This window comes from Alosa alosa, chromosome 21, assembly GCF_017589495.1.
Source record: "Alosa alosa isolate M-15738 ecotype Scorff River chromosome 21, AALO_Geno_1.1, whole genome shotgun sequence".
Classification (NCBI taxonomy): Eukaryota; Metazoa; Chordata; class Actinopteri; order Clupeiformes; family Clupeidae; genus Alosa; species Alosa alosa.
Window position 1 is genome coordinate 25,442,816 of NC_063209.1, and position 12,469 is coordinate 25,455,284.

General features: G+C 47.0%; 1 protein-coding gene across 4 annotated transcripts in view; it reads right to left on the reverse strand.

Moving 5' to 3' along the window:
• Positions 1 to 973: 973 nt before the first annotated feature.
• The window catches only part of pcdh19 (protocadherin 19), a 63,798-nt gene continuing 52,302 nt past the window's right edge, over positions 974 to 12,469 (reverse strand). For all 4 annotated transcript variants that reach the window (XM_048231162.1, XM_048231160.1, XM_048231161.1 and 1 more), the window contains exon 5: positions 974 to 4,187. In XM_048231162.1, the coding sequence (XP_048087119.1) occupies positions 3,580 to 4,187 (608 nt within the window). In that variant the 3' untranslated portion in view covers positions 974 to 3,579. The remainder of the gene's footprint in view (positions 4,188 to 12,469) is intronic.

The following is a 12,469-nucleotide window of genomic DNA, read 5'->3' on the forward strand; positions in this document are numbered from 1 at the left end:
GGTTGGAGGTGTGTTTGTGTGTGTGTGTGTGTGTGTATGTGTGTGTGTGTGTGTGTGTGTGTGTGTGTGTGTGTGTGCTGTGTGCTGTGTGTGTGGGTTCTTTTTCTGTTTTGTTTTTGCCCTCCTTTTGATCGAAGCCCATTCCAGTCTTTAACCGACTTTGCAGCTTTGAGGATCAAAAGGCAACCAGCAGACATGACCACCCAATCAATCAAGCAAGCCAAGTCGCAAATCAAGACATCAATCATGGCCAGATGTTTAAGATTCTCTTTGTATTCTCCCTGGACTTTGGGTCACCTTACCACCTGATTGATCACACATATCTATTTTTGACTTATTTTGGGCATCCCATTTCTTAGTGTGCAGAAGGTCATGAAACACAATATTTAGCAATTACACAGATATTATATCCCTACTCATTAAAAGCAGAGTCTCTATCCTTTTAACAATTACCCCACAGTGAAGACACAGCTTTGGCAAAATAAACCCCTTCTTTGTGGCTTACGCTGTCTCTTTTCTCCCAAGCTGTCTTTACTCATGGAGTTAGTCAGCCAGTGGATCTAAACCTGTGTCCCAGCATTCCAATGTGGCTGGAGCCGGCAGATCCTGCCTGGAATTCTAATGACAGCTGAGAGACCTACTGTCGAGAGTCTGTTCATTTGCTCTCTATCAGAACAGATATAGTCACTGCCACGCACTTTATTGCGCTATTTCAAAGGACGGGGGGTTTTCGGCAGATATTCAGATCACATTATAGATTTTAATGAATTATGGCAAGACAAAAGATCATTTAAAATGGATAATTGCAATATGCCGAGCTTGGGCCATGCTCATTAATTTACAACAATGCAGACTTCCTCTCTTCTCACCCACTTGTCAATGTGGATATATTTTATTAGGAAGCATTTGATGGCATATTAAAGGGTGTGATGAGTAGCAGGGCACACTCACAAACACAAGGAGGCAAAGTGGAGAACATTTAATAGTTTAATAAGCTGCTGTATACATTCAGTGATTATTCCGATTTTCATGTTGCCAGAAGCTGTTGGTGAGACCAGCAAAAAACATTCAGCTACACAACCTATTTCAAATGTATGCATTTTAATCCTTGTTTTGCCATTTGTTGTTTCCACATTATTTTAAAATAAAAAAATAAAAATAACGGATATTGCAAAACAACCAAGAAACCCATGAGTGGGGAACTGATTTTTGCAACATGGTTCTTAAAAGGCTTTCAGGTCAACTCTCACAGTCTCGATTCCACCTCGTCCCATGCCAGTGTTGTGATAACCCACTTCGTCTTGGTGTTTACAACATTCGATCAGCTGTTTTATGAAAATGCGTTCAGTGAGGGGGGGCTAAAAGCGAAGCAAATCTGCATCACAAGTCATCACTTACACACCTGGCTTCCTCCCATAAGAACGAGCTAGAAGACGAGGAACTCATGGTGAAAACCCCCTAAGAACAGTCGGCCGGATAATGATGGAACCGCTTCGCTATCTTGAACAAGAGCAAGCTTTACCCTTCGTATTTCTTAAATTATAAGATTAAACAACAACCTGCTGTAAGGATTCAGTTTTGCCACATTTTTTTTTGGTTTCTTTTGCTATCTCACTCTAAGCTCATTGAACTGACACACTACTGTTGGTGCTGAAATTGCTTTTTTTTGTCTTTTTTTTCTATTTTGCCCACACAGAAACTTGATGGCACAAGAACTGACCAATAAGAAACTCTTTACAACAAGGTAGACTGCAATCAACAGTTGCCAGGGGAAACACAGTAAACAAAAATCCAAGTTCAATTGAAAAATCATAGTCAATAAAAAGCCCAAAAAATAACAAAGGAAAAAAAGAAAACGCCAATTAATTTCAAGTATAACTTACTGATAAAATAACTACACAGCATTAAATATTCTCATTATACATTTTAAATTATTTATAAAATATATTTTGGCATATATATTTTTTCCTTTTGTGTTTGTGTAACAAACGCTACTTTAGCTTTAGTTGAACACCAATGTTTATTTTTTTAAACTCTTGCAACAAAACATTAAAGGGATTGTCACATAACAACAGGTTATTAAAAATGATAAGAGTAAACCCTATACAGAGTTCCACATAGCAAGACATAGTGACGACCCCTTCTATCCTAGCCCCATAGTCAAAATTCCAAAAAAGTACAAGACCGGAGCACACGGTTCTAGCAAACTGCGCTCCACTGGCTACAATCAAGAATGGGCACAGGAGAATTCAAAAACAATGAGTCCGATGTCTTTTTTGTTCTATATTTATATATATTTATATATGTATATTTCTTCGTTAAGGTTGGAGGAGGGATCCGCCTTCCTATTTCAGTCCTCCAAGGGAATTCGGGCAGCTGATATACTGGAAGTCCATTTTGCTCCATCAGTGATATAAAACAAATACTGTAAAGACCTCAGTTACTGATACTGGAATGTCTTTAGGGAAAAGGAGAGGTTGTCTTATCAGACAAATGAGGAAGTCAGAGGGGAAGAAATGAAATGAGATAGGCAAGGGGAGCGTTTTTTTTTTTTTTTTTTTTTTTTTTTCCCATCAAGGAGTGTATAGTGGAGCTGAGCGGAAAGGTGTCCGTGTTTCGGCACTGAGGGGGGTCAAAATCCAGCAAGTGTCCGGCCCCACCCTCAAAAGTCCCCAGCTGTAGGGTCCCAACACAGAGCTCAGCAGAACAAGAAGCAAAGAAGAGTGAGTTTGGCAGCCGAAAGCATAACTGCGTACCAAAAAGGCATTATCAGAAAGTAATACTTCCAAGTCTTTAAAAGGCATGACTGTGCTCAAAGCAGTCAAAAAACAGTATCCACACACACAAGTCCTCGCAGAGTCACTTCCAGTGGTGGATATAGAAGTAAGCAAAGGGCATGGAACATGTTACACAGTACACGATAAGCCCTCTATCTGTTCACCACCAAACTGTGATAAAAAAAAATAACACAAAACAAACCCCACAAGTAACTACTGCCATTACTAGGAAGCCACAACGACGGCCCTTGAAGCACTCACGCACACGTTCAACTGTGCGAACCCTCCCATTGTCAGTTCTCTCTCTCTCTCCTTCTCTCTCTCTTTCTCCCTCTAGGTCCTTCTTTCTCGCGGACCTGGTACATCTGCATTGCTGCTATAGAGATGGCTTTGTTGCAGACATGTGTCCTCCTGGATACCTCCACATCTGATTCCTTTTCCTCCATGTACTCTCTCTTCTGTGTGTGCACCACACACACACATACACACACACACACAAACAAACACACGCACGCTCCTGAACACAGGCTGTCTCTGTTTCACACACACACATTTACTCACTCATATACACACACAGAAGTGCGCTTGTGTGTGTGTGTGTGTGTATGTGTGTGTGTGTGTGTGTGTGTGTGTGTGTGTGTTTGTGTGTGTGTGGCAGCAGTGACGACGACAGCAGCAGTAGCGGCAGGGGAGAGAGGAGCGCTATCCGTGTAGGAGGAGCAGTTGGTGGAGGTGGAGGAGGTGGAGGAGGAGGAGAAGGTGCTGTAAGGAGGTCAGCTGGGGCAGCAGAAGCTCCGCAGGGTTAGAGCACGATGTCCTTGAGGCGCTTGCTGCCGGGGGACTCCTTGTCTCGGCCGTCCTGCAGGAGAGTGTTGATCTCCCGGACGGCCGGCTCGCTGTCCTTGCCCTCGGGCTGCCGCAGCAGGCTGTGGTTGGCGATGCGCTCGGCGTCGCGGCACTTCAGCGTGCCGTAGTTGGACAGCGGCTGCGACTGAGGCTGCGCCTTGGCCACGGGGCTCTTGAGGCGCACGGGGGACGTGATGGGGCTGACCGCCTCGCGGCCGTTACCGGCCTCACGTACGGGGGCGCCGCCCGCCACGCAGCCGCCGTTGGCCTTGGGGCTGCAGAACTGTTGCGGCGTCAGCTCGCCGACCACCCCGCGCTTGCCCTTCAGCTCGCCGCGCTCGGCGTCGTCCGAGCCGTCCTTCCCGAAGGTGGCAAAAGTCCTTTTGGCCGTGCCGCAGGTCTCGTAGTGGGGCACCTCCATGGTGGGCGCCTCGATGGCGATGACGTTGCGGCCGTGCTCCGGGGACTTGACGCGGGCCGGGATGGGCACCCTGGGCATCCAGCAACGGTCCGAGTGTCCGAGGATGCGGCATTCGTCCTGGCAGTGGAACCCTTCAGAGGGATCTGCAGATCGAGAGAGAGAAAGAGAAAGAGAAAAAAAGAGAGAGAGAGAGAGAGAGAGAGAGACAGACAGATGGGGAGCAGAAGAAGGAGGAGGGAGAGCTGTTAAATTTGCCTTTTTAAACTGGCGCGATTCCTCAGCTTAGGCTCATTTGCGCTCTTCTTTCATGGGTTTCACTATGGTTTGTTACGCCACTTTCATCTCCCAAGTACATGTCAGTGCTGTACGCGGGGGTAAAAGAGCCAAAGTCTGTGGCAACATGAACAGCCCTGCTTTATCCCTCACACACCACACCCCATCATCACCCACACACACGCAAAGTGCATTTTTTACTTTCATGTGCAGTGCTCCTACCTCCCCATCGCCCTGTCTGCCTTCTTTAGACTTATTTCTTTGACTTCTTGCGGAGGCACTGGTTGGAAACACTTCTGTAATAGCAATTTAAAAGAGGGGGACTGTCCATTTGAAGCTCATGCATACTTGGGTTTTATGGGCAAACTGAGATGAAGGGCTAGTTTAAACAGAGCAGTCAGCTAAAGCGGTAGGCAGGGACACGAGAGAGGCCCTTGTGTTGTCGGCGGCTTCGTCAGAATCGGACTGCTATAAATATGTAATGATATTTTAAAGCTTTGGTGCGGAGAAAAAAAAATATGTCTGAGCCTGTATTATTGGCATGAAATGCTTTGTTGTTTTTGGCGGAAAGTCCGTTTTAAGACAATTAAGACATTCCCTTTCCCTTTTGCTCAAGATGACTAGACTCATCATCGATTTTTTGTTTTTTTTTGCACTTTAATTTTTCAAAAGGATTTTTTTTTCACTTATATATATATATATATATATATATATATATATATATATATGTTTTTTCATTCCTGCCTGTCAGCCAGAGTTGCTCTTTCAAGCCAGCACTTTTGAATCCATACATATTTCATTATTGGCCATCTGGACAGATCACTCACCAAGTGTGCTCTGGGTGCACAAATGCTTCCCCAAATATCAACAAACAGCGTTTGGCTTCGCCTCTCTAAGGGCAGAGCTCACTTGAAAAAAGCACATGGCACTTCATTCCAGCATATTGTACAGATATGCAAGCACACACAGCTGAGGGGGTGCCTTTCATTAGACATTATTTGAGAGCACAAAAAAACAAAAAAAGATGCATGTTCACCATTGCGGCCTATGCTGTATGCAAAGAGCTTTCTAAGGATAGAACATTCCATCTGATCCTGCGGACAGGTCTGTGATGCAGTGTCGAGTGATAGACGTCGAAGGTCATCCGACAAGACGGTGACGAGGACTTCCATTGACCACTTCCACCCGTTTCGAGCCTCGCATCTAGCAACCAGCATCCCCAAGCCTGACAGATTGGCCAATTAAAATCACTAATTATCTGTTTTTCACCCCTTTTCCCTCCCTGAACTTGGAGAGGGCACCTCAGCTTTGGGCTCCCGATCAATATTTAAAGATTGGAGACGAATTCCAGCGGCAGCCCTGCCAGAGCTGTCTTCTTTAAAGCGTGATCGGGGGAGATTGACGGATGGGCGGCTGAAGTTGATGCGGTGGGGGGTGGGTGGGTTGTGTTTGGGGGTGAGGCTATTTTAGCTCTGCTATGGCAGATGTGGGGGTGTGAGCGCTGTGTTCACAGCCATGAGGAGGCAGTGGCAGCAGCAGCAGCAGCATTGGGAGGCGACAGGCTGTGCTTGGCAGACATCAATTTCACATCATGGGATTCTTCAGCTTGGAGAGATGTGGCTAAGCCTTTACCTGTGGGCTCTCAATGTGGGGTTTTGTGTAAGCATACGCATGGTATGTGAATAGGTGAAAGGAAGGATTAAACCTTCACACACACACACACACACACACACACACACACACACACACACACACACACACACACACACATAGCTGATGGCACATTCGCCTTCACATTCACCGGTGAGAATGGACATTTTTAAAAAATGAAATAGAAAAATAAAGCTCTGGATCGACTGTGGTGGCTGAAGTGGCTAAAATTTAGCCGGTAATTACCAGTCCTCGGAGCACTCACAAGTCCACATCTTGAAAGGGCTTTTCATCACCAAAAGTCAATGTAATCACCATGGCAACAAGAGTGAGCCTTACCATTGTCCCTATACAACATGGCTGAGGCTGGCTAGCACACCTGCTATAGTGCAGTTTTGCTCTCAGAGAATTCCCATATAAAAATTAAACGACCCCTGCCCCAAACACACACACATACACACACTTCCCCAACCCCTCTGGCTACATTCACACGCTTACAGTTGAGGATGAAGCTGCATCCTGGGCACCAAGTAATACAGCCCTAAACATATTCAAATCATATTTTTTTCTCCAAGCATCGTGAATGGTCTGAATACAGATCGACATTTACACAACTCTCTCTCTCTCCAGCTCTCTTTCTCTCTCCCACTCTCTTTCTCTCTCTCTCTCTCTCTCCCACTCTCTTTCTCTCTCTATTTCCCTTCATACAGAGGGACAGACGAATGCACTGCTTTTTTCTCCCCCCCCCCCCTCTCTTTCAGGGTCTCCCGGGGAGCTATTCTATCATAAATTGCATCGTTCTGAAAAGCAGAACGCCATCAACGGTACGGCTCTTACTTCCTGCCCATGCGCCATCCACACAGCTCACAGATGTTTGCCTCAAAGGTCCCCAGCAACTATACAACACATTGAAATGAATAAAAAGACAGAAAAGAAAGCCAACCCCCCCAAATATAGAAGGACAGAAAAAACTTTTTCCTGTCTTTTTCATGGGGAAGTGGGGGAAAAAGCCCAACGGCTGACATTCACTGCGGCGGATTTGATGTTATTTTTCCCCCCTTTTCTCTAATGATCCAACCAGAAACTAGGGTCTTGTGATGGCTCCCCTGCTGTGAGTGACTGCTGAAAGTCATCAGGAAAATAAGCTTGCCAATCAGTTCCGGGAAAAGACTTAAAATACAGCGCTGAGCAGTTTTATCAGTGGGAAGATTTCCTATCTTGGATTTAATACCTATTAATTACACAGCACTACATCAGCAGGTGGTGATGATGGCTCTCTCCCCAACACCCCCCCCCCCCCCTCTCCAGATTCAGAAACTGAAGTAAAGTTTAATGGTGTAAAAAGAATGTGGGGAGCATCCTACAGTCCCTGGCTTCTGCTGACAAATCGGAAATGCAGAGGGGGAATGGGGGTGGGCGGTTAATTCTGAATTTGTGAGGATGAAAGACTGAGGAGGCATTGGGGAGCGCTTTAAATATGTATGCCCAGATATGCGAGCCTGTGCGTAGCTTCCGCGGTGCTGAGGAACAGTAAATATTGCCACTTCAAATGCAAGGCGCTGAATCCTCCTGACAGAGCACTGTGTGGTCTACTCTTGTAGCTACTTAGAATAAAACAGCATTCTGCTCTGGATGGAGATAAAGGTATTCACCTGTTTCAGGTCGTTCTCCACTTCCGCTCACGTGCAACTAGTGTGAAAAGACCCAGTGTAAGGCATCCTTCTCCAGCACAATTAACCCTTAAAGGAGTACCGTCACACCGGTGTGACGGGAATGTTGAGAAATTAACGTTCTAAAGAATATCTGGGTTCATTGAATTCAACATAGAATTTTAGAACCTTCAATTGTTGCGGAACTTAGAACGTTCAAAAACCTACACCTTTAAGGGTTAAAGCAAAGGGAGGGGTCAAGGTTATTGTGGGGAGAATGAGAGGAGGTGGGCGTAGAGGAAGTAATGCGGGAACAACTGGCAATCTCAGAAACAACTGGCACTGACATCCACACATCCTCGTTCCATTCACCTCTTGAGGCGCTACACAGCTGCGTATGCGCACCTGTAGATCTCGTTTGTTGTCCTAAATTGGTCTAAATGGAACAAATCAGCAAAAGGCTGGACCTACAACCACCCCCACCCCCACCCCCACCCATCCCCCCACCCAATTGTGAAAAAGGAATAGCTTTTCATTTGAACAGGGGGTGGGGGATGAGACCATTCCAGAACTCTTTGAGCGTTTGCCAGTCCCTCTCATCCCATTTGGCAGCTGATGTGCTCCTGCTTGGAAAACAGACTATGTTTTGCCTCCAGAAAAAAAAAAAAAAAAAATGCAAAGACAAAACTCCAGGTTCACCATGGTGATGTAATCCTGTAGAGCGAGTGCGCCGTTCTCTTATGTTGGTTAGCATATGAGCGCGCTCGCTCGCTCGCTTTCTAAGAGAGAGGCTGGGAAGAGTCTTTCATGTGGGTCCTTGGACTGAGTGCTCAAACGCCCCGTCGCACCATAGCGTGGCTGATTTAACAGGCTTTCACAAGACCTAGAACATATCCATAAATTGGGCAGCTACGCGTTTATCCTGTATGCATAGTGGTGCTTACACTTTGACCTGAACCTTGGATAGCAATTAAATGATACATGGCAGTTGCAAATGCATTCAAATAAGAGGAAGCACATGCTAACGCATAAATTCCACTCATATTGGTGGCTACTGTTCAGGAAAAAAAGGATCACCTCATTTTCTAATTATATCTCGCTGTTGCAGACCCTCATAAACATAATGGTGAATGCGAGACATAAATTGTGCAGTGAAGCCCAAACATTTGTTTTTTGTTCAGCCACAAGCGACATTAGTGCTGTTATTATGTCTCTGGCTTGTGGGCTGGTGTCTTGTGTTCGTTTATTTTTTTTTTCCTTTTTTTGGGGTAGCTCTCCACCGAATGGTCTGTGAATCCAATTGATAAAACGATACATCTGGAGTCAAGCTCTGTGAAGGAGAACACAGGGGTGAGGAGAGGGGAGAGGGGAGAGGCAGACGGTGCAGTCAACGCGCTGCTCGGCTCTTTTCTCTGAGCGCCGGGCACGAGAATGCTCTGGAACAAGCAGCCAATGAGTGAGGACTGGATAGAACATTAATCCCTTTGACCCTTTTAAAGACAGATTGGCTGAGGTCAGTCTCCTGAGATGGGCGCCGCTGCCACTGAAAAGACTCGCTTTTGGTAGCGAGTCACAGTCTAGATAGGGAGGGATGTTGCTTGTGGAGGATGCTGTATTTTTGGATTTCTTTCCCACGTATGGTATTTTTGCTATTCTCTCAGACCTACTCTGCAGTATACTGAGATCACAATTCAAAAAGGTGTGGGTGTGTGTGTGGGGGTGGGGGGGGTGAATGATGAACACTGTCGACTGACTTTCAGAGCAAATTAAACGAAACACCTAAAGGTCCCCTCAGAAGGCCTCCGCGGTCTTTCTCTATCCCCACTTACGTCCAGACAAACGGGTCAACACGCCGGCCTCCATGGCCTCTCCTATAAGCACCAGCGCCAGCAGCGCCAGCTGTGCCCTCCTCCAGGCTGCACCGAGCCCCAGCCCCCTCCCGAAGCTGCCCACGAGGGAGAGCCCAAGCGCTGCTGTCATCCCAGGCAGGCCAGCCCTGGCCGCTCCCCCATAAATCAGCCCGGAGCCCTGAGTCCCCGCAGGAGTGCAAGATGGAGTGTGATGGGCTTGTTTTTACAAACAGTGGAGGGGCACCCTGGTGGAGGCACGCCGCCGACCGCTCGGCATGCAGCGCAGGGAACAGCCCGTCTCCCCTCCTCCTCGTCTCCTCCTCCCCTCCTCCTCCTCCCCTCCTCCTCGTCTCCTCCTTTCTTCCTTCCTTCCATCCTTCCCCCACATCTTATTTCTGTCCTCCAGCAACCCTCATTTCCTTGTTGTCTTTCATTCATTCAAACCTGTCTTTCTTACTCACTATTTTCTCAGTGAAAAAAACAAAACATCCATTTCATGGAGACAGAAAAAACGCTTTTTTGGGTGACGGTTCTCCTACATCTACCCCAACACCCCACCCACCTAATCCCCAACCTCTCCTCCATGTGCTCCTGATATTAATAATTGAGGAAATGACTCTCATTGCATGGTCTTGTTAAGAGCTGTCGTATGGTTGGCAAGTCAGGGGAGCTCCGGCACATTTCTTAGCATTAGTACCAGTCAATTTATCAGGATGTGATTCACAATCTAGTCTCGCCGAGTGGTGGTGAGTGTGTCTGACAGATCAAAGTCACGCCGGTCTTGCCCGCCACGGTGATTCCTCGCCCGGCGCAAGCTCAGCTGGCTTGACCCAAGTTAGTTTGGGGTCCAGCAACCTGCCGTCCTAATTTTTCTTCTCCTCTTTCAGTGACGTTGCTTTTATGAATGACTTTAAAAAGAGAATAGTAAATCAATGCCAAGTGTGGCGTATGTTATAACACCCCACATGCGCGCCCCCGACCCCCCCCCCTTTCTTCCTGCTACCGCCCTGGCTGCCTAGCAGCCTCGCTCCGGCATGCTTTCTCACGGCAGGAGCCCGGCTAAAGAATGAATCCCTAAACTGGTGTTGACAAACAATGCAGTGGCTTTTAAATTGGTACAAACAGCATCTGTTTAACAGCTGTGTAACAGCACAGAGAGGGGAGAGAGAGAGGGGGACGCCTTGCCGATGCTGTTTTATAAATCACTTTGTCATAGTAGAGAGAGAGAGCACTGTGGGCTTTTTTTTCAAAGGGAAGATGTGCAGACCAGTGGATGGCTTGATGCTCTGGTAATGAGCGTGGCTTGCAGTTGATGATGATGTGCTGATGTGTGTGTGTGTGTGTGTGTGTGTGTGTGTGTGTGTGTGTGTGTGTGTGTGTGTGTGTGTGGCGGGTGGCGGCTCTCCAAAGCCCTGCTACTAATTCTATTTCTCAGCACGACACCTCTTCACACTCCATCATGACTTGCCAGCCGAGTAAAAACAACACACTTGTTTGCAGCATAACGCTTCTGGGACATTAGCAACACAACCAATATTGTAGCATATAACAATAGTCCCATTTTAATGGACCATTTAGACAACAGCCCAGAGGTAACCATCCTGAGATAATCAGTGATCTGTCAATAGTCATCAGCAATCAGTAGGCTAGCGGTCAATGGTGGAAACAACCAGGCCTGTAGTGCATCCACTCAAAAGCAAAGCACTGTCAAAGCACTGTCACACTTCACTGAAACCTTGAGGGTACTGGACCATGGAGAGAGACTGGGCTCTTCCTAAGAAGGCTCTGCATAACATAACATAACCATAATACAGCACAGCACAGCATGCTAGCCAGCTAGTCCAACAGGAGCAGAGTTCTCCAAAAAAAAAAAAACCCTATGGTCTCCGGCTTGCCCAGTGCTTGAGCAAAAAGGGCAATCCCGCAGGGGTCAGACCAACCTCGGAGACAATGAAGCCTTTACGAGGAAAAGACACATGGAGTACGGAGAGGAAGACAGGGAAAACGAGGGGAATGGGAAGAGAAAAGATAAACAGGATTTAGTGCTGTGTCCTTCATGGGTCTGAGGAGAGGCAGAGCAGAGCAGAGCAGAGTCTCTCATTAGAGAGCGGAGAGCAGAGCACAGAAGGAGCTGCTGTCATGGCCGCGCCGCAACAACCCTCCAAGTAGCTTTGGAATGGCGGACCTCAAATTAACCTGACTCACAAAGGGCCACGACAACAGCGGCCGCATGCATTAGCACGCACACACACACACACACACACACACACACACACACACACACACACACACACACACACACACACACACTCACACACACACACACACACACACAGACACTCGCTAGCCCATCCGGGTACTGTGACTGCATGCGGGTTTTTTCATTATTATTTCATTCTTATCCCATTTCTGTTCCCCCTTCTCCCCTGCTTTCCTGACGAATTCCTCGTTGAGGACATCTTTAAATACACTGTAACAAATACTGAGTGCATTTTCTGTGTTTAAGCTTGACCGAGCTATCTCACTAATTTGCTCCTAAACCCTTGAGCCTGAGAGAGAGAGAGAGAGAGAGAGAGAGAGAGATAGGGACAACGCCGACAGTAAATTACATCTGTGAGGGGACGAGCTGGGCTTTGGGGTGGGGAGTGGGGGGTGGAGGGGATCGGCAGTGGTGGAGGAGGTGGGGGTGGGTGGGTTGGCTGGAGGACGCAAACTTATTGGCTGCAGAGGATGAAATGATCTGTGAGAAGCACATTGCTGAAGTCACTGAACCCCACTAAAATCTCCAGGGCAACAGCGTTAGCTGTGGCAAGCCTCTATTAAGGATTTATTTGCTGTTTTGTAAGTGAAAAAAAAGACCAAACGGGATGGAACGCAAAGAATTGAAGTATTTGTCAGGGCAGCGATGGCAAAAAATAGATATGCAAGCTTGCTTCATGTAGGACTTGTTTTTATTTTTGCCTGTCAGCTAGCTGCCTGAAATCTCGCCGTAATATGGCATCC